The sequence below is a fragment of the Anopheles cruzii genome, chromosome 3, assembly GCF_943734635.1.
Source record: "Anopheles cruzii chromosome 3, idAnoCruzAS_RS32_06, whole genome shotgun sequence".
Classification (NCBI taxonomy): Eukaryota; Metazoa; Arthropoda; class Insecta; order Diptera; family Culicidae; genus Anopheles; species Anopheles cruzii.
The window spans coordinates 28,099,142-28,121,474 of NC_069145.1; the positions used below are offsets into that span (position 1 = coordinate 28,099,142).

General features: G+C 53.6%; 2 protein-coding genes across 2 annotated transcripts; both read right to left on the minus strand.

The window, feature by feature from the left end:
- Nucleotides 1–1,149: 1,149 nt before the first annotated feature.
- Nucleotides 1,150–15,051, minus strand: LOC128275154 (ATP-binding cassette sub-family D member 1). The gene is made up of 7 exons (XM_053013560.1): nucleotides 14,972–15,051; nucleotides 5,857–6,682; nucleotides 3,055–3,466; nucleotides 2,116–2,993; nucleotides 1,947–2,036; nucleotides 1,748–1,873; nucleotides 1,150–1,679 (listed from the first exon to the last, which is right to left on the minus strand). The coding sequence occupies exons 2-7, from the start codon at nucleotides 6,474–6,476 to the stop codon at nucleotides 1,547–1,549; spliced, it is 2,259 nt and encodes a 752-aa protein (XP_052869520.1). The 5' UTR covers nucleotides 6,477–6,682; nucleotides 14,972–15,051; the 3' UTR covers nucleotides 1,150–1,546.
- A 3,529-nt stretch (nucleotides 15,052–18,580) lies between these two features.
- On the minus strand, nucleotides 18,581–19,864 carry LOC128274074 (mediator of RNA polymerase II transcription subunit 13). The gene is made up of 2 exons (XM_053012160.1): nucleotides 19,452–19,864; nucleotides 18,581–19,421 (listed from the first exon to the last, which is right to left on the minus strand). Exons 1-2 carry the CDS (start codon nucleotides 19,862–19,864, stop codon nucleotides 18,581–18,583), a joined length of 1,254 nt encoding a protein of 417 aa, XP_052868120.1.
- Between the last annotated feature and the right edge of the window lie 2,469 nt (nucleotides 19,865–22,333).

The following is a 22,333-nucleotide window of genomic DNA, read 5'->3' on the forward strand; positions in this document are numbered from 1 at the left end:
GACGTCTCGCGGACGGTTTTATCTATTGACTCAACGGATAGACAGACCCGAATCTGAACTGAATAGGAAGTAGGGTTGATAAATTTTACTGGTTCTTCTAACACTTCTTAAGAACGGGCTGATGAATGAGTTTTTTCGGTTTTGTTTTAATTTATGATGAAAAGATGCGAACTTGCCGTGGAATCTTTGGGAATTAGAAAGTCTCCAATAATGTTTAACGATTCACAGCAATTCAGCAAGAATAACGAATAACGATCGATTGCTTTAGTGAAGCAACTACTATAAGGCTTATAATATTTTCGGTCATTGTCTAACGCGTTCAAAATATGCTTTACATAACATTCACACGCGCTGATAAGAAGAAATTGTACGATGTAAGGAAACCCAAACGCTGCTACTCGACTCGACTATTATTTGGGCATAATATTTATTTTTAGCTTCACAGCTTAATCACTTACCCAAAACACGGTATTTGAAAACCAAAAACGACACTCATTTTACACATCAACCTTAACTACCACACTTTTCAAATAGTTGCATTCGAACATGGAATACAACAGTGAAACAAGGCACACCCAAGGAAAGCAGATTGTCCCGATGCCGGTGGCATGTGCTTGTAAATAGCAATAAAGTTATATCATGAAAGCTGCAAGAAAAACTTTCTTAACGAGTTTGACAACGTCTTGTAATACTTTCGGGCGAACAATAAAAGGAATGCTTAAATAAAACGGTTCGTGTTTCGCTCATTCCCACAATTCTTTCTAACCGTCGAACCAAATGAAATCTTTCTAACCGTCGAACCAGGTTCAAATAAAACGGTATAGAACGAAAGAACTAACGATGTACTAGTTTTCCTCCTTTTCTAAATATTTTATTTAAATGATCATTTCGTAGTTTCCTAACGCCGGGGCGAAAAACATCCGGATCATTGAAATGTGAAACGATCGCGACTGAAGCAGGATTGAAACTCGGCTAAACGAAAAACGCTTTAGAAGGCACACAACCAAAAACGCTTCACGCCGTAAGGACAAAACGCTACAAGCTCAGAGTGGAATCCCAAACAAGGAGTTTCTGCGGAGTGTTCTTCCTTTTCCAACCATCAAAGTACGCACGGCAAGAATCATCGCATCTTCCACCTTTCTTCGCTTTCAAATCTCCAGTTAACTTTATTTGTCATTGCACTAAGTACGTACATTAAAAGAGTAACGTTAAATTAGCATATTCACAAACATGGTACACCACTTCCGATCGGACAGACAACCGCCACTGAGTCAGCAGTCGGTCTTTACACTAACACGCGGCGGTACCCTTTCTACATAATTCTCGTACCCCTTTCCGAATCACATCGTTTAGCTTCCCTTGAACCTCCCCTTCTTGACTGGTTGTTTTTGGCGTGATGCTTTCGTTGCGGGACCAAGTTGTCGCGCTTAAACAAAACACTCTCCCAAAGAATCTCGTGTGAATGCTTCTCTGTGTGTGTGTCCTACTGTTTCTAGCCTATCCTCCTTCTAGTGCCCTGTTCCATCCACAGAGTGACCCTCTCTGCTCACTGCTGCTGATTTTCGTCAACCGGGCCGTTTGTTTTCGTTGTAGGAACTTTCTGCAGGACACCGTCTTCTAGCTTTTCAAACACCCATCCACCCTGGCCATCGAACTGCAGGATGTGAGTGTGGAATTTCCTGTGGGAAAAGACAGTGGGAAAGCGATCAGTCAGGATTCTCGAGTGGTGGAAGAAACGTGGTCTCACCACAAGGTGGGACGATGGGTGATGGTTAGAAGCGTGATGTCCATCGATTTGGCCGTTTCGTAGATGCAGCTTTCCACGTCGATCGAAACGGCACTGGTGCATTCGTCCAGCAAGGCGTATTTTGGTCTGCAAAACGGCAAGAAAAACAAGAGATTTCAATAAGACTGCTCTTCAAAATTAGCCACCAGAAAGCGCGTACCTATGGTAGAACAACCGAGCGATGGCCATCCGCTGCTTCTCCCCACCGGAAAGAGTATCCTTCCAATCGCGAATTTCATCGAAGCTATCCCTGCAAGAGACAAGAGCGGTGAGCAACACGCTATAGAACTGTGGGGTCCCAGCGAAAGCCGGTTGGACGCCGTCGTTACCTATCAAGGATATGCTCCAGGGAAACCATGCGCATGATCTCACGCAGCTGAAACTCGGTGATCTTCTTCGCCTCCATGTCCTTCCGCGTGTCCGGGTAGATGACCTGGTCGAGCAGCGTGCCGCACGACATGTACGGGCGCTGGGGAATGTAGAACATGCTCGGCTTGCCCTCGAACGCCTTCGGGATGCGCAGGGTGCCACCGTAGATGGGCCACAGGCCGCTCAGGATGCGGAACAGGCTCGATTTGCCGCACCCGTTCGGGCCGGTGATGAGCAGATGCATGCCCGGGGCGAGCGTCAGACTGATGCTCGGCACGACGATGTCACAGTTCGGTGTCACCACCGGGACGTTCTCGAGCGAAATTGTACTATCTTTGGCGTCGGTGGAGAACACGATGCGCCCCTTGGCAACCGGCTGGCCATCGCGGAACTCCAGGATACCGTCCAGGTTGCGCTCCTCGGTGTAGAGCGTCGTCTTGCGGTAGATCCCACGGTTGACCTCGTCGAACACCTCGAACATGCCGGCGACGCGGCTCGTGTAGCCGGCGAGCGCCACAATCTCCTTGTACGACGACATCAGCCGCTCGATGGCATCCGCACCGCTCAGCAGCAGGTTGCGGGCCGTCGTGAAGTACTGCGTTCGCTCGCTGACGCCCTGCTCGTCCGACTTGATCAGGTTGGAGTGCTCGGGCGTGGTGGGCATGTTGGAGGCCCCGACCGTCAGGATGGGTAGCGAAACCATCACCATCCCCGTTCCGGACCAGACGTACTTCATGAAGAACTGCTCCAGCATGATGAACCACAGTTTCTGCGTGAAGATCGAGTTCATCTGCGTCACCAGTCGCGAGTACGCTTCCCGTAGCTGCGAGTGTTCCACCTACGGCGAGCAAAGGGTTAGGCAAGGGCCACCAGGAACTGGACTGGAAAGTTGCACCTACCTTATGGCCACCGTAGAACGCAATCTCCTCCGCGTTGGTGATGATCTTCGAATGCACGTGGCGCAGGTAGCCGGTCCGGTTCGCTTCCTCGGCCACCAGCTGCCCAAACTTGGGCGACACTATCCGCAGGATGTGCGCCGTCGTGCCGATCACGATGGTGGCCAGCGCCGGGCCCATCACAATGTTGGCCTTCATTCGCCGGGACGAACGGGCCATTGCGATGCCGATCAGCAGCAGATCGAAGCAGGGCTTCGTTAGCGAGCTGTACAGGTGCGCTACCGAGCTCGAGAACGTCGAGATGTCGTCCGTTAGCCGGTGGTCCGCGTTCTCTATCCGACCGTCCAGGTTGGACACTTTGTAGTAGGTCTCGTTCTTGAAATACATATCGTACGCATGGTTCACTAGCCGGGTTCTGCGGAGTTGGTAGTGGGAAGAATAAACATCGAGATGATCATTAGCGAGCGACGAAGAAGCGGGCCACCGGGACCGGATTCAAACAGGTTCGGGCTCCGCAGCAGCAAGGAAAGGACACCGCCGGGGCGAGAGTGGATCACACTTGGTCCCGTTTTTTATGCATTTCGTTTCACCGTGACCTTTCTTCACCGCACCAACCCCACAAAAAAACCCACGCCACCACTCAAGGCCGGGTCGGGCCGCGCTGAGTTAGGAGGATGCAAAATATGAATCCATTAACAGTCGCCGTGGTCGCCGCGCCATCGGGCGGCGCTGCTCATATCGGTCCCATCGATGTCCATCGATGGGAACAAAAAAAACTAGTTTCACGAACCGCGAAGACCGGCGGCGGCCTCTGGCGGACCTCGAACACCCAAAACGAAGCCACAACATCGAAGCGCTTCTGCACGCACGCACGGACGCGCATGTGACGCGCGCGCTATTAGCACCACCATTAACGCGCGTATTAAGGTGAAATTATATAGCATCACGCGGTGAGCGAGAGGCACTTTGGTCAATGCATTCATTTCGACCCGACCGCCCGACCGGGAGGTTCCTGCGGGCCGGGAGGTATTTCGACCAACCATCGGGACAGTGTGATCGCTACGAAGATCAAGACGCGGCCGCGCACTTCGCTGTTACCTAATCGCACCTCAACGCATCGGTGAAAAGCCGACCACAAAAAAATTGCCAGCCCAGCGCTACCACAGCGCTACAGAACGAACGGCAAATCCGCAAATCCAAATCTCGTCCGCACGTCCGTAACAAGGTGAGCAGGGTTTGACGGGAAGATTGCAGAATTCTGCCCACCAGCCACCGCCCGCTTGGCTAACCTTCGGCCTCCCATAACCCGCTACCGTTACCGTGGTTGTGGGGTGAGCGGTCAGGTTGCGAAATAGTTAGAAACAACCCACGGGCAAGCGGAGGCCCGGGAGAGAAGAATGTTGACAGCCTTCAAGAATGTTTGGTTTTGGACCATAAATATATCCAAACGCCCGCCGGTCGGCCGTTAGTCACTCGCACCGATCGCGGCGCAAAATCTGAGTTCAGAGTGTGTGTGTGTGTGTGTGTGTGTGTTGCCAGTCAGGCCTACCTCAAGCTTTTGGGACCGGACCACCGAACAACTTCGTTCCTCGACGCCAGGCGGAGAAGGGTACGCGCGTCACGTTTGGCGCTCACCTGAAAGGGCACGAAGAAGTTCGCCGCGGCGGGAAAGCGGTTTAACGACTTAGAGGCACTACTGCACAGTTGGTCAATTGCGCAACCGGTGGGTTTTTCGATGCCTAACGAATAGACCTTCTATGGCGCACGGAGTGACGGTGGGCGCCGGTAGAACCGGTAGAAGATCTGGCACAAGAATGTGCGGGTTAGGCAAGCGATTACTCGAACAGAGTCACGTTCTTCTGACCAAGTTTCTAGACTGTGTCTGTAGCCTGTCCGTAACGAAACCCAAATGGACACCTAGGTGAACGATATCCGGTCAAAAACAATGCTCTGCATCGCTAATCTCGCTTCCAGAGCCACCAATCCAACAGTTAACACATGGGTTTTGGTTTGGTTTGTTTATCGCAAGATTTTGTCCCCTGTCAGGGCGTGTAATCGGCAGCTTGACGTCGCTTGAAACAACAAAACGATTCCAAAACACTCCAAGACGATGGGACCGCTTATCGAGCGCGTGAGGGCTAATCTTAGCGACATGCTCTGTACCAAAGGTTACCCGGTCAGGATTGGGCGTCACGCTCAGAATGAGAATTGTTGCGCCATCATTGGGGAACTTTGGACTCTGTCTTCCGAGCGCATCCAGTCCGCCACCGTGTATCACGCGTCCGCCAGCTGAACACGTTCACCTCCACAAGGAGGTATCCGTTTTTTTGTCTCTAGACCTCAACACAAGCTTTCTCCTTGGGCGCCACACTAAACGTCTTTCTGGGGCTCAAAAGTAAACACACAAAAAATATCAATCTACCCTCGTCGCGGTGGCGACGTAATTGCAGCCTACTTTCCACTCACCGGGGGCTGCCTGCCACACTTGCGAGGTCTGCATTACTCATTACCCCACGAGAAACGTACTTTTATTGTGGCTTACGTCAGCGAACCCACCGTAATGTGTCCCGCGGGACCACAACCCACAACAAGCGCGCCCGGTGGTAATGAGTTTTCTTAGACGAATAGACATAAAAAACGACCATTACTCCGGCAGGCAGACCGGCCACCGGAAATGGACATTATCGCCTGCAGTGTAAGTATGAACGGTGGTTCGCCCTTTCGTCGCCAAAGGCTCGTTAGGTGACGCGGACCCGTTAGGTCCGGAAGACGGTGAAAGACCCGGGGGCTGAAACCGCCACTTACCGGAACGCTAATGCCAGCTTGTTCTCCAGGTAGCGTATCATCGAGTTGATGAAGGTGGCCGGGATGGCGATGCCGAACCACTTCAGCAGCATCAGCACAAAGTTGCGCATGTCCTTGCGCACGATAAACTTCACGATCGCGCCCTCCATCGAGGCGACGTAGATGCTGAGGAAGGTGCGCGACACCAGGCAGAGCGTGTGAACGGCCAGCAGGCCGGACTCTTCGCACAGGAAGCGCGGCACCATGATGCGGATCAGCTGCCGGAGCTGCAGCAGGAAGTCAACGTTGAGGCCGGGCTGTTTGCTGCGGGCCTTGCGGTTGCGCTTCTCGAGGATGATCTGGCGCTTCTTCTCCTCCGGGTCTTCCGGTGGCGGCGGCGGCCGCTTGGTGAGGTTGTTGTTCTCGTTCCGGTGGTGCTGGTGCAGCGGGCCACCACCGTTCGCCGTATCACACTTTTTAGTGGCGGCCAGCTTGTCGCGCACCACCGGATAGGTTAGCCGCAGGCAGTACAAGGCGATCGCGCCCGACACCAAACCCTTGGAGACGAGCTCGCGCGAATAACCGAAACCTTCGAGCGTGTCGAAGGATTTCTTCGCAAACTTCGATATGATGGTCGGCATTTTTCCTTCTCTCTTCTTTCTGTTATTGATTGAACTACGGGATTGCAGTAAGGGAGCACTTGTGGGGCACGTCTATCACTGTTTGGCACCAAAGACAACCACATCCGGGCGACGGGCGACACTCATTCACGTGCACGCACAAAGGACACTACTACCGTTCGTGGAAACGATGACGGGAATGTTCCGCAGCCAGCTCAACCCATCATCTGCAAGAGAGGGAACGAATGAATGGGTTAGGGAACTCTTTCTGGGTCTTCAATTCTCCTCCATAACTTCAATTCAATAAACTCTTAAGTTAGATTCTATAACTACAGAGTAACAACTATCTCCTCCAACTAATGTAGGTTGGTGGAAGATTCGTAGAGAATTCCGAGAATTGATACACGATTTCGGTTTTCGTTCATCCGACGGCAAATCCGAACTTTCCCAAACGTCACTCGTTCACACCGATGAGGTCTGAAACACCGTTTAACAATGACCGCTACAAGTACACCGCACTTGCAAAAGGTCACCAGAACCATGAACCGATCTGTGCGTCCAACACGCGCCATCTCATCTAACGGCCCGCACGGTTCGGCCAGGTTCACTTGCTCTCAGCGCGGCCGCCACACCGAATGGTTTTTGAGGTTTCCAAACCCTTACGCTGTCCTTGGCATCGATTCGCAGGAATTACGCTGTAGAACACACGCGGTGCGCGGTCCAGTGTGCGCGTACACCCCACGACCTTGACCAGAAGCGTACTTGAAACCCTCCAAAACGCCGCTGAAAGCATAATCCGACACGTCCCATGGGGCAGAAGGGAGAAGACAGAAGGTCACACCCTCAGTTCGACACTTGCACTCGGAGCCTGCCTTTCCCTTTGCACTTTTGGGCCACGTTTTTCTTTCTGAAACCGCTGAAGGGATGCCCTATAATCACAGATCTTTGAGGTTGAACGTGCGTCCTGCTGGTGAAAGTGGGTAGCTGCCCTTGCCTGAACTCCACCAGGAGCAACAGGAGTAACCTACGTGTGCCAAAAGTTTGACATTTGATCTTGAGAAACCGCAGCACCACCTTTCTACGACGCCCGCGGAGCGAAGTAGCGCGCTCCTTCAGGAGTGACAGAACTAAACTCTCTGTGCAACTCGGTGTCCAGTGGCAGCGCTAAGGGCCACCACCCATTTGGTAGAGTCCCCGCCACCCTTCTGGTATCGCTGACAAAGGCGACATTGTCACTGCCGCACACGCCTCAGCGTGACTTCTGGTTTACGGTTCCCCTCTTGCGCCCGCGCGCCCTTGTAGTACTTCACCGGGTGGAGGACAAACAACGACGGTTCCGTTGTGTGCATATCTAGGTTCGTGGCGGCCAACACCGAGCGCGCTTACTCACTCCGAGGGCGGAAGCCCGCGCGACGTGCAAACAAATCGCGACAGCACCGCGCCAACACAATAGGAGGATGACCGTCGACGTGTACGAGGGCCACTGGGGCCGGGCCCTGGACTTGACTGGCGGTGGCCGGCGTTGTCTGCTGTTTTTGGGAATGTTTGGGGTAAAACACGTCCACCAGTTTTCCGTATTTTTACACCGCCACCGAGGAACTACAGGGACGGCCCCGGCTGGTTGCTTATTTATCTCTGTTTCTTTCCGACTTCTTCGATGGCCGTTGTTGTTGCTGGTGGTTGTTGGCTTCGCGCTTCACTGGCGACCACTGGGGTACGCACTGACTTGGCCGGCGTCAGAGGCAGCAGCAACGACACAGCAGCTTATGCAAATGCGCACACCATCGGATGCCGGCGACGCGCCATATAAGTGACAAGCCCGGCCCGGCATGCTTCACGATGTGCACGAGCACAGCACACAATGGCTGGTCGTGCGATCCACCGGAGAGCACGCTTTCAGATTCCACACATGACGAAGACGTTTACGCGGGCCTAGGTCCTATTCCCCCGCAACGGATGACAGTGGGCAGGGGTTACGTTTCAATTTGTCAAACCCCTTGTACGATCCATCGCGAGCAAATGTTTTGTATCACAACACGAGACGAGACGTCGGCTGTCAGTACGTCGGCAGAAAAGTAGGCCAGATCAGTGCCAAACGTTCGTACATTGTGACTGCTTCGGCGTAGTTGGAGATACACCGCGCGCGTCACTGGAGTACTTGATGTTCAGGTAACAGTTACATAATTCTGCTCCGTGTAGATGTTGATAGCCGGTCTCCTGTGAACCAGACGAGTCGTGATCTGCGTCTTGGTCAGAATATTGGGAGTAACCCGGCGGAGTAACCCGGCGCAATCGAAGATGGTGTCAATGGAGCTCTTCATTCCAATCAACGATTCTTCCCCAATAATTTATGGGGAATTTTGCTATTTTGGGACCGACCCTTCGATCGATCCGTAGACCCTGCACCAAACACAAGGCACACCGGTTTCACTACTAATTCCAGCCGACCCCGGGAATTTCGCTCCGCCCAGGATGGATTTTTGGAAATAACTGCAATCGTTCAGTGCACTACGAGTAGATATTGTTCTATCGAACATAGTTGAGTTATTTCTGCGCTGTAACGTTTATTCTCGAAGTTAATAATGTACTACGAATGGTTTGCTGACCATCTGCGAGAAGTCTGTACACCAATAATTGAATATCTGCAACCGAGTTTCAGCTCAGACTAGATACGACATCAGACAGCGACGCGCTTTTATTGTATAGGAGAGGACGTGCGTGCTTGACGATTGCGCATGCCGCGTGGTGCTAGAACATGTCGAAAGCATAACGCCGAACAACGCGCGCGGCCAACCGGTACCGCGATGGGAAAGAAATTCAGTGTCTAGGTCATCCGGTCGCCGGTCCGGTTTGTATCCGGCGACCGGTCATCGTACATGACGCGCCGGTGACCTGTTGGCTGCTCTCTTGTGACCTCTCTGCGGGCGCATCGGCGCATCCCAACAATTAGCACAACAACAGGGAGACCGACTTGCGCAGCGCGGTAATGGTCCGCGTCTCGTCCGACGTGTCATGGCTGGTCATCAGCCTCCACCGTCCATTGGAACAGCAAATATGCACCAAAGAGATTGCTGGGTTCTTGCGTTGTGCTCGGTAGTTTTCTCTTCTCTGCTCGCTTGGCGGTGGAGCCAAACATGAAGCATCATAGCAACGTAAGGCGAAACCTGCTACGGGACGCCAGTGACGTGGAACGCCGATTCCGGGTCCCAGAATTGGACGTCTGCTGTGGAACGCAAACTATGGAGCGGCTCCCGTATCGCAATCTGTGCGAATCTGTATACTACTCGGATGGCTACATTGTATCGGTGCACGTGTACCGCATTTCTTCCGCACGAGGAAGGGAGATCCCTACTGGGTTGTGCAATAAGTGTTGTGTTTTAGGCCGTGGGGGCGCTGTTACTAGCCTAATTTTTTTCTTATGTTGGTACACCTTTGATATTAACTTATGTGAAGTTTCATTTCAATATTTCGCTTCATTCTTTGGTTACAAACCTTTCAGTACCGACGTGTCATAGTATTTTTTACAATGGAAAAAATCAAGTATCGTACTGCGATAGAATTTTTATTTTTGGAAGGTTTAAAAGCAAAGAAAATGTGCAAACGAATGTTTAAAATATGTAAGGACTCTTCATCTTAAATTAATACTGTAAAAAAATGGGTTGCAGAATTTAAATGTGGTCGCACAAGCCTTGAAGACGATCCACGTCAAGGACGTCCAAAAACAGAATATTGGAAAATCGTCGAGTGACTGAAAGAGATTTAGTACAAGGCCTAGCATCTCATTGAGCAGTATAACCAATATTTTGACAGAAGTATTGGGTTTCAGAAAGCTGTGTGCACAATGGGTGCCGCATTTGCTAAACATCGAACAAAAACGCATTCGAATGCAACTTTCTCGGCAACATTTAGAGTGTTTTCGGTAGGATAAAGTGGATTTTGTAATTCGACTAATCACTATGGATGGGACGCGGACTATCAGCATGATCCTGAATCAAAACAAGAGGCACAAAGAGTGATGTGAACCTGGTTGAAGGATGTGAATCTGGATGAGTGAAGGACCCGGTTTGCCGAAGAAAAACATGCTTTTTCATCAGGACAATGCACCGTGTTACGAGAGCATTTTGACAATTGCAAAAATTCATGAATTAAACTTCGAATTGTTGGAGCGTATTCACCAAATTTGGCCCGTAGCGGCGTCAATCTGTTTACAGACCTTAAAAAAATCATGTGCACTGAGTGTTCAGGGATACTATACTGAATAATAAAGTGTATTTCAAACCGGAAATTGTGTTTTTCTTATCGAAGCGCAAAACTTATTGAACAACCTGGTACACTTCTAACACACGCCTCGCGTAAGGGTGCGCCGTAAAATCATTCAATAAAACGAAACGACCCATAATGGAGGCCACACTCTCAGGAAAGAATTGAGAGGCCGGCTGCCTTCCTCCGTTCAAAGATCATTCTTGGCGATTTAGGTGGCGTGATGTAGAACGTAGCCTACCACCCACCACAGGCGCAACGTTCGCTGTTGCGCCCATAGCACCTACTCGGTAACGAACGGGGAAGTTACTGATAAGCTAATAATTACGCATCGGCCTGTGTTATTAGCAGCAGCACCAATTGAACGACAACCTCTACCGGCTGCGCCGACTCTAGCCCTGTGCGCCTAATGCGGCCCTATTTAACGCATTTTTCCGTGATTTCCAGTCGAGCGATAAGGAAGCGTGTGGCCGGGTTCGGGCTCTAGAAGACGGCTGATAGTGTGACCCAGTTGGGTGCGGCGTACCCTCCCGTGCGTTTGTCATCGACCCTGATAAAAGAGCCCACCACAGAGCGTCGTGTCGGGCGGGTGAAAGTATTAGAGTTCACTATTGGTTGCGGTCAACAACGGCCCGATTAATTGATGATCAATTGGGCAATCACTGGCGTGGACGAGGCGCATGGTCAGAGCCTCGGGAAGGTGGCCACCGAAAACGGACGATCCGAACGCGTACGAATCTTTTCGACCACATTTCCAGGTTCGACCTTGGATTGGGGGGCAAACCGGTCATCAATATCGGCGAATATGCTAATTTTTGCCATCCATAAAATGGGCTCCGATGGCGACGCGTCAATATGCAGGATCCTGGATGCTGCTGCTGCCACCACCGGAGCCGACGTAACGTCCGCGCGCGTCCGGCTCAATTTATTGAGTCTAATTGATTTATGCTCATAACTTCGACCCCGACAAAACGGGCGGCGCCAAAGGGCTCCGAGGGGCCTCGTAGCCTCAGCAACGGCCACCGCATCAAATGCCGCCGTCTTGGGTGCAAGTTCTGTTGTTTCTCTCCAATTAAATGCAAATGGGGCTCCCTCCTTCAAATCTACGACTCACTACTTCCTGTCTCACGCGCACGCCAGGGTTAGGCCACTGCCTAGGCTACCGCAAGTTGTATGATTTTCCTACGCCTTTACATAACAATTAACGCCAAGCCGGCGGCCTGACGGTGCGTGTCGGGTATTCTTAGAACCGACGCGCGATCGCGCCATCGCGCGATCACCTTCACCCTCGGCATGCTCTCTTGCTCCTTCAATGAACTCCTCAAACGGTAATGACTCCTCCTTCACACGCTGGACCTTCGTGGCCTTCGGACAGCTGCGGCCGCCGCGTACATAGGTCGCCGATGGAGGTGATGTAGGTGAGCAGTTACTCAAACGGCAAATGGCTCAGGAGATCATTTGACTGCGCCTGCGCAAGGCATGACGGACAGAAAAAAGGGTAATGGAACAGCTGTGGCCTCCACCAGCAGATGCTCGTGAGGCGAGAGGCGGCGGTGGCAAGGTTCGGTGCGTAATTAGAAACTTTCCACCCTGCGATTAGTAGCCTTGGCGATCCTTGGCGCTGCCATTGCTCGTCTCGCGCACTTTCGGAGCAACTCGAAGTGCCCGAAGCCGTTTGACCATTGACCACACCAAGCACGGATGGGCCGCCACGATTCCACCACGGCCACGCAAAGGTGCGCACTCTTGTTGCAGGCTGTTGCCGGTCTCGGCCAGCTTATCGACCGCTCATTAGACGTCCGCCGTAGCCGGTCATGTTTTATGACTTTATAGTAGGGATAGGGGCTTCAAAGCGCCTTCGAGTGGTTAGCCTGTTTTTTGCATTTTTTTTCTCCCGTCCCGTGCAAAGTACACCTTTGATAGAGGGTTACCCCCTAATCGCTTTGCCCTGGTGCGAGATTAATCCATTTCCGATAGCGCAGGGGACCGTCTCGGAAGTCGGGTGTGCATCGGCTTTGTTTTTGAGCCAATCTCGCAAGTCAGCCTTCTATCAGGCGACCGCCGACCGCGAGCGATAAGCGAAGAAGTTGAACTTTGGCCCCCTTCTTTCGAACATGGTCAGATCGGGTCTTTGTTGGGCCTCAATTTCTGACGGCAATAGCCAAGAGTGATCGGTCCAGGATTGAAACTAAACTGGATGAACCAATGAACCAATCAGCCAACATTTTTCGGCAGCGTACACCATCGACAGTTAAAGCGGCTCCTTTTTCATTTTCGAAGAAAATGGCCGATGCCTAGACCACACCAAAATCAGCAACAAACAATCAGACGTTTTGGATGCATTGGCTTCTTTTGCACGACGTGTGGGTTTTCCAAGTCCGAAATGCGACAATTCTGCGTATTAACATAACCTCCGAGGAGGACATGAGCTCAAATGGAATGAGTTTTTTAAATTTCGTACTGTTTGAGTTGAAGACTCACTACTTTAGAAATAAGTTTTTAATATTTCCTAATTCGCTGCAAGCGTACAGCGTTCGCTGCAAGCGCTTGACGTTTTAAAAGTAAAGTAATCGGTAGTTTAAAATCCAAACACTTGATGGATCACCCTATACAAGTCGGATTCTGAAGTATTCCGCTGGGTCTGATGAGGGAAATGCCTGGTTAATGGGCAAGGACCGATCATAACAAGTGCCTGTACATTTTGTTTTGGTCAATCCCGACTCAACATGTTTTTATGTGTTTTGTTTACGCATAACGGTGCGGCTGCAAGTTATCACCAGCCGTTTCGTTCGAAAACCAGAACACCACAATCTAGGATCGAGAGACCACTCTTCTGGTTTAACGCTTAGACTCTCTAGCAGACCAAACACCTTCGAGAACTTTTGCCACTTGCGGCACTTTGGCGCTCAGTTTTCCCAACGCAAACGGCCAACGCAAACCTTGGAGCGCGGCCACGGATGGCTCGGAGTGGCACGCGTCGTTACTTGCGCAAGTAGCGGGCCCCCTCCGCCTGCACCACCCCAGCGGAAGCCAGGGACCACATTGCACGGACCCGAGCCGCTGGAGGGCTTCGTTTGCTCAAGCACGAGCCGCCGCCGCCGTACGGTAAATGTTAAATATCATTACACATGTTTCGCAATCGAGACACCCTTCTCTCTACGTGTGGCGTGGTGTGGCGTGGGGTACCAACTATGCTACACAATGTGTCCACCACCTCCCGCCGGCTGTGGCCAAGCCCCCACCGACGGCAATAGACGCCAGGCACCACTCTAACGCTCCTCCAAGCCCCGGAGCACGCTCGAGAGATGCGGAGCAGCGTAAGACACGATGAGACGACGAGTGTTGAAGCCCCATGCACCGGGAGTGAACGGGAAGGGGCGCGGGGGTCTCAAAGTGCACATCAACGGCCCCACAATGTTTCAAGTGACTGTGCTTTACCACTCCGAGATCTTGGGGTTCCAGTGGCCCACTATATTACCGCATGCATCCATCATCCATCATCGATTTGGCACGGGTCTCTCATATGTTGTACTCTGCGCGTCCCAAGTGTGCCCCAATGACCCACAGATGAAGCTTCGCTTTGGTCCTCGATTGGACTGCGGACCCCTTTGGGTCATCCCGGGGTTCCTGGTGGTTCGCCACAAAATGCACGCGCGCGTTCTGACAGCTGTTGCAGGGGATGTCAACCTTAAGCAAAAACCTGTCTTCGATCGATCGGCGGCGGCAGCGGCCGGCGGCTGTAGAAGGGCAGCACAGCAAGGTTACACTCTGATTCCTCTGTAGACCACCGAAGTAAGTGGTGCCCAACGCGCGTTCCTGGAACGGTTGGCCCCCAGTCAAGGGCGAACGCAGTCCTTGCACGGCGGACTGGCTGGGCAGCATCCGGGTCCAGCAGCGGTGGTCATTGTCCTAGTCCCTGGTCTCTATGACGTCGCTTACCTTCTCCACGCGCGAACGGCGTGAAGAGCGTTCATATCCCAATGGGTAATCTTGATGGGGTTTTACGGAGAACTTAAGACACTGTCGAAAACCTCACTCGGTGCTTCCCGCTTTCACTTGGCGCATCCAAAGCCCCACATTCTGGCCCGAAAGTAGGTCTTCACATACACAGCACGGCGGACCAAGAACTTCACACCGTCAGCGCGGACCTGGAACCAACAACAACAACGCGCAAATCGGGACTGCGTGAAACTGAGAGTGACGCACACTGGGACGAGCGAACGGGTGGACGGACGTAGAACGTCTAGGAGACGTACCGTACCACAGACGACGACGACGACGATGCGAGCGCGCGAGAAGTAGAAGTTACACACAGCTGTTTCTGGCGCTTTCTTCGACCGCGAAGACGCAGAAGACGCGCGCCACTCGGAGAGGTCGAACAAAGAGAGGGCGATGGCGAATGGCGACTCCGATACACTTCCGCCGCTACGCCACGGTCTCGGGCGGCAAAGGATGCACGGCGCACGGCGCACGGCAGCCCAAAACCGGATCCGGAGCTCTCGGTTGGCACGGCAGTCGCGTCCGAAGCGGTGTGTAAGGAGATTGTTGCGGCCGCCACTGGCTGATGGTGCGGCACGACTGGTCCGCCGCCTGCGGTCCGCCGATGGTGATCCGCTCCGTCCCCCGTCAGAGTACTCGCTCTCTGGCGAGGTACGTGTGGTGTACGTATGACTCTGCGCTGCTGTTACTTTCGCGTTTCGCCCTCTCGGTGTACTTGTGGCACCGCACTCGCACTCGCACCGTACGTAAATGGCGTAAACAACAGCAGTAACATCAATACTACCACCACCACCATCATCGGCAGTCCTGCGGGCGCTGGGGATCCGCGCGCGGGCCAGAGCGAGAACGAAACAGGAGATAAGTGTTGCCCTCGGGCGGGCGCTGGGCAGCGTGTGAGTCACAGGCGTCTGGCGGCGGGTGGGGTGTCTATTTGCGGGTGGTGCCCCGCTCACCACCCCCCCTTACCAACTCGCGCGCGACCGGATGGGCCGCAATTTGTGAACGTGCTCCGCGAGAGCGCACGCCTTATGCACACAAAACAAACGCAGCACGAGTCAACCGCGGGTGCCTTCGCGCTCCTGTGTGTGCGTGCGTGCGTGTGTGGGGATTGTACCGAGAGGCGACCACTCGGTAAGTGCGCTGTGCGTGTGTGAGCGGGCCCCCCCCGGAGGCAAACACACACACGCAGCGCTCGTCGGCGGCGGATAATTGTCCGCTGCGATCGATTGTGTTATGCTGCGCCGCGCGCCATGCTACGCTATGCTGCCGCCTATGCTTCCTAACAACAACACACAGGCAGGGTCTTACTTCACCACGGTAGCCCTTTAAATCGCGAATCGAAAGGGGGCCATCAGCTGCCAGGCGGGATCCTTCTAAGCACACACACACTTCACTCGCGCGCGCGCCAGTAACGCGCCACTACCGGCAGCGTCCGCGGTTCGTCGAGCACTATTTATAGTACGGCACCATCGTCGAGTGGCATTTCCGCAGCGGCCAGATCCGCTGCTCGTCGCTTACTCGCCGGATGCGTTCTGCGCCGACGCAGCGCCGGAGACACGCGGCCGCCGCACCGGTCCGTCAGAATCCGCCACCGCAGCGTGCAACCAGAACTAGATAACGGCCACACGAGCACGACCACAGCCACGATGCCCCACCTACACGCGCGCACGCGAAAGCACGCGAAACGCGAGCATTGGCGGCACACACATTGATCATCCGTGACACACACCCGCCCCACACGGGAACGATGCTGTGGGGGGCTGGGAGGCTGTGTGCTGTACTGTGCGCGGCACCGTAAGTGGGGATCGGAAACGCTTCCCGCGCATTTATGATGCCGAAACCTGCCAGGGGCTTTTTGGTACAAAAGACAAACAGTTACTGTTTATTCGGTTTCACAACTACATAACCTGTAACATGTGATTGATATTCTGATGCTGTTAGTAATTTTTAAATGGTTTGCTTTCGAAAACGAAATAAGGTTAAAACGATGTTAAGGAAACTCTTCCTTTTTTCAATCAACGGTGTCAGCGATTCCAACACTATTCTTCGGTTCTCATTAGAAATGTTATTCGTAGGCTGAACGCTAAAAACGCTTGAGACGCTTAAAATGTCAGTACTGATTTGCGCCTACAAGACGAGAATTAAAACACATTGCTCTGTAACGATGCTAGCGACACCAGCAGTTCGTTAACGGAAGCTTTTCACTCGAAATTTGAATTTTGAATTAGTTTTGGCGTTCGTTGAAATTGTTTATCTCTAACAAATAATTGCATATTCAATTGAACGAACTTTCAGTAAATTTAACCTATTTTCAACTCATTTTCGAATTATTTTCCGGGAAAATTTGACTGATAGATTTTTATAGAAAACATGAGAATTTGCTGCGTTTAGAATACGTTACGTTTCGAGAGTAGACCTGGAGCAGAATTTACAAAAAATATTACCTCAATTGATACTAAACCTTCAAATGATTCGTAAAACAAGGCACTGGGACCAAAGGCACCTGTTGATAAAGCAATTGATTTCCATCATGACAATCATTGATGACCAGCCGTGAATGACCATCATCTAAGTTTGAAAAAAGACATGTTGCAGCTCATGAACGTGTCACTAAAATTGATGTGACCAATTTTAGTGATACGTTGATGACCTTACTCTACCGCTTCGGACTTCGGATTTGGCTCAAATTGCTTGAAGCGTGTTACGGAAACCGCCCAAGACACTGGAATGGCTAAAAAGAGGCGCAGCAAGCGAAAACCTCTGCATCAGGTCGAGAAGAAAAGCGCGATTAACGGTTTCCCGAATGTTTTCCCTGAAGTTTAAGATGGAAACTGATTTTCTTTCGTGCATTGCTACGAGTCTTACCTTACTTTCCTCCCCCATTTCTTTCGGTGGCCAATTCTAAGGACGATTTTTGCGTTTTAAGGAGAAATTTTTTGGAAATTAATTACAGCCCGAGTTTTGGCAGATAGTTCGGGTGGCCCTGGCGGACGCAGTCGACCGAGAGGCCACCGGCAATGGCAAACAGGGACACTATGTTGCCCCACGTAATGTCCACCGTGAAGAAGTCGCGAAGAATCGCGTTCAGCAACCCCGCGGCCATTTGCGGCGTCTTGAGCTCTCCGCGCACGAAGCTGCCGCGCGATTCCGTATGGTTCAATCTTAAATCAGCCCACAACCCTCCACCAGTGTTCGGATAATCTACATTCGTGGATGCCAATCGGGTTCCCCCAAAAACGAAAGCGCCATTTTCCGAATAATGTAATCTCTCTTTTCTTTATTTAATGCATCGCTTCGTAGTTTTAGTTACAGGTAGCATAACTATCGTTAGCCATCCTCGCGACGACTGGCGACTAAAGTTTCGGGCGCAGTTCGAAGAAACGTTACACCGACCGGCGGACGGACCGGCGGCCTCTCAGGCCGCCGGCCCGCTCCAGACCTGTACACACTTCCACGCCTTCGGTGGAACGTTTCTCCAAGCTCGCCCCGTCTCTTCCCCGGCTCTTACACAGTTAAGAAGTAATCCTATGCTTCTCGCTCACTAGTTCTCGTCTCTCTATTGCTCTCGTGCCTAATGCCAACTAAAACCTAAGCCGAAGATTGTCAGTACAGTCAGGACCGCGGGCCCACTCGAGGACGCGTGTCGGGGGGTGTGTGTGTGAGTGTATACGATTGCCCTCGTGCTCTCTCGTACAATATGGCGTACGCTCAGGCTAACCGTGTCGGTGCGGTAGGTAGTGCGCTAGGTCCGTTTGTCAGCTAAATTTGTTGGAGTTCCTTCGTTCCTCGTTGTTTTTCTTTATTGCAATAATGCCGCGAAGCTTCCAGTGCGTCACTCCTGCACTGCATCCTCCCACCGTCACCCACTAGTAGTAGCCAGCCAGGGGGCTCTGGAACAGCGGGTTGAAGGCGTTCTGCAGCAGGAAGATCTCTTCCGGCCGGCCGTTGAACAGGAACGGGCCCTTCAGGTGCGTCACCTTCGAGTCCTGGATGAAGGGCGACGGCATGTAAGCGGGCCGCTGCGGTCTGGGGTACGGCAGGGCGAATGCAGGCTGCGGCGGTGGGGTGGGTGCCGCGCCCTGCGCCGGGCCACCGTTCCACTGGTAGATGCCGGACGGTTTACCGTTCGAGACGAAGTTGATCGGCAGCTGGTAGAACGGGCTCATGGTGACGGGTGGGCCGAGCTGCGGGTACTGAGGGATCGGGGCGGCCATCGGCTGGATGGTCGGGGGCTGCGAGATGTAGCCCACGCCCGGCACGAACATGTACGGCGTCGGCGGCAGCCGGATGTAGTAGATGGGCGAGTTCTTCACCTGCCCCGGCGGGCGCCGTCTCGTCGCCTGGCTGTGGCGCGACAGGATGTCCTCGTCGTCCAGCTGGAAGTTGTCGTTGCCGGCGGCGAAACTGGCCGCCAGGCTCTGGAAGCTCCCGAGAGAGGCCGCGTTTGCGTCCAGGTTCGCAAACTGGGCCGCCAACTGCGGGTTCGTCGCCTGTTGCTGCTGCAGTTGTTGCTGTTGCTGCTGCTGCTGCTGCTGTTGTTGTAGAAGGTTGGCAAGGTGTTGCTGCAGGCTGGGCGAAAGCTGCGGCCCTTGGCTGGCCATCGAGGGGTACGAGCCGAAGCCGTTCGGCATGTTGGCGTACATGTTGGGCGGATAACTCTGCATGTTGGCGAGCATGTTAAGACTCGGATAGGATCCGGCGCCCATGCTCGGATCCAGCGACATCGTCGCTCCCGACGAGTAGTCGTCGTAGTAGTCCAGCATCGATGTGTAGAGCGGGTAGCCGTAGGGCAGCTGACCGAACGCCATCGCCGGCACCGCGCTCGGTGCGTACAGCCCAAAGTAGCCGAGCATCTTGTGTTTCCGGGCGCCCGATGTCTCACCGGCAGACGGCGCCGCCGGAGGACGCGCATCCGCTGGTGCCCCCGAAGCCGCCACCGCCGGTGGTTGTCCGGTAGCGGCCGCTACCACATCAGCCGACCGTTCTTCGCTCAGCTCCTGCAGGAATCCGGTGGCATCGTTGGCTTCGGGGCGACTCCCATCGTACTGGCGCTGCACCGCCGCCAGGAGCTGACCCTGGCGTATCGGGACGGCCGCGATGGCCGACGCCAGCCACAGAATGGCCACCAGGTGGCGTGTGGGGTGGTGCATGATGAAAAGCTGCGGACGAGATTGGCGGAGAAAATGGAAGACAGAAGTCCATAAATGGCGCTGAAGTAAGGGGTTACAATGTTGACGCCCAAGGACAAGCGGATCACGACGTCGGGCGTCGGGCGTCGGGCTGAGATCTCAATCAACGTTCGCCGCAGTCCTTGAACGGACCGGAGCCGCAGAGAGGGCGGAGATCGTCCTGCACAGAAGCGGCATAATAATATTTACGATAATTGATTAGTTTAAAATATATTACATTTCCACAGCCAATTAATTCCGCAGCCGCCAATTCATTGCCACTCTCCTGCTAGCCGGCGAGGCGATCATTAGGGGCCCCCGCCCCACCGGGGTGCGGTTGTGTGTTCCGCGAATGGCCAGTGGCAGAATGCAATTTAATCCTTCAGCCCGGCTCCCGGCGGGCTGATCGCCCGCGGGGCGCGCTCTCGATTATTATGACCTCAGCCCTCAGTAAAACGGCCATTCTGGATTCGATTTATGCTACGGCACATGCACATAAAGATAAACCAGAGCATTGCCGGCTCTTCCCACCGTGGCCGCGGCCTCCCCAACCGCCAACCGAGGCGAGGAAAATGAAATAAATGTGTAATGCCGTGTGTCGCTCGTTCTTTGTTCCCTTCTTCCGCCGGACACCGGTTGTGTTGCGAGGGTGTGGGAGGGCGGTGTCTGGGGTCGGTGGTCCCGGAGTGGCGCATCCTCAGACCCAACAAAGGGAAGGAAAATAATGAACGAACCAAAACGCCACCACTAATAGGGAAATAAGACCAGCCGTGCCGTGACGTGACAATTGAAAGGTTCCACTGCCCACCCCAGGCCTGGCCACCACCCTCCGGCTTCCCATCGGGTGAGTGTGATTGAATTATCTCACCCGCTCATTACTCGGACCCGCCCCGGGGGGGGAATCAGATCTGGCGCCAACGACACCCAACACCGCGGACGACCCTTTTGATAATTCCCTGGTCCCCCCCAGGGGGCGAAACGGGGCGGAGCGTAAGTGGTGGGTTAACGGAGCGGCCGGGAGTTCGCGTTTCGCGATTCCGATTTTTAACTGTCACGGCGAACCGGGGGTCGTGTCGTGTGATCCGCGTTTATCTCGATTCATCAGCCCGAGAGGCGCGCTGCAGCCAAACCGCCAATAAGCCGGCTACCTAATAATTTGCCACATTCTGATTAATGAGATCACCATTAAGGCTGCACCAGCACGTCGGACGGGGACGGCCCCGGAATGGGAAAGTCGCTCCCCCCCACGGAACGGGATGGTCCAGGTGCAGCCGCAGAAATTATCACCGTCAACCTTCGGAGATTGTGTCGCAGGACTTCCTCGGCCCTAATGAGCCCGGGTGCGTAAAATCGGGCAACCGAGGGTCGCTGGCCGTTGTAGGGCGGATGTGCGTGCGCCCAGAGTTCGGTCGGGGGTCATCTGCCCAGCGGCCGGTCAACACCACACCGCGATCTGGAGCGCCCGATCGATTCGGGGCGGGAATAACGATTTAGTCGGTCCGTCGGGGCGGCCTTTTTTTGGTCGGTTCCGTTGCGTTAACGCGTCTCATCCGCTCACACACACGCACACACTGGCACAGGCAGACTCCAGGCCAGACTTTCCACATCGTCCGGGACCCGAAAGTGGCCCAGTGGCTCCAGGATTCGGGAGCCTTCGAGCACATTTAATACGCGAACATTAAACAATAAAACCGCCCACCCACAGCAAAAAGGGGCATTGGTAGGGGGTTGGGGGCATGTTGGTCCGGGTGCCGGTAGTCTGTAATTTGCAGTGGCCAAGCCGGAGCTTTTACCGGAGCCCCATTGTGGCCCGTGGCTCACAAACAGATCCGAGCGAATCCGATCCGATCATTACCGGGATCGAACCGGCGGCCGGATGCGGCGGGCCCACTCTTGCGCCGGCCGCCGCTCCACTCTGAACTTGAACTCTGACGTTACACTTTTTCCAGTCTTACGGCCGCGCAAAGCGGTTACGAAACGGGCCCGGCATCCCGACCTTTCGCGGCGTGGGCCAACCTTCCAACGGTTGTGGATCAACTCCTGGATCAATTCCTGGATCAGACCGAGGACAGAGTGGAGGAATTCCCTTAATTCTCCTTAATTGACCTATCAGGGTCCAAACAGTGGCGGCTAATGGTCGCTGCCGATGCCTTTTGTTTTAAACGGACTCTTCGCTTCTTCGGACTTTTTTGGCACAGCCAAAGCACAGTTACCAGACCAGACGGGGCGTTGATTAATTTATCACAGATGCGCCCTCGGCGGACGAACAGAAAAATATTCTATTGCCTTCGACCTGGCGTAGCGCAGGAATTCAGATTTCTAGCTCACACTCAACGCACCGCATCATCATCATCATCACCGTTCGGGCCAGGGAGCGTGCAGCCCGGCAGCCCTACATACATCTCCGTGGCCTCCATCTACGCGCCCCGGTAGCTACGGACTCGACCGGCG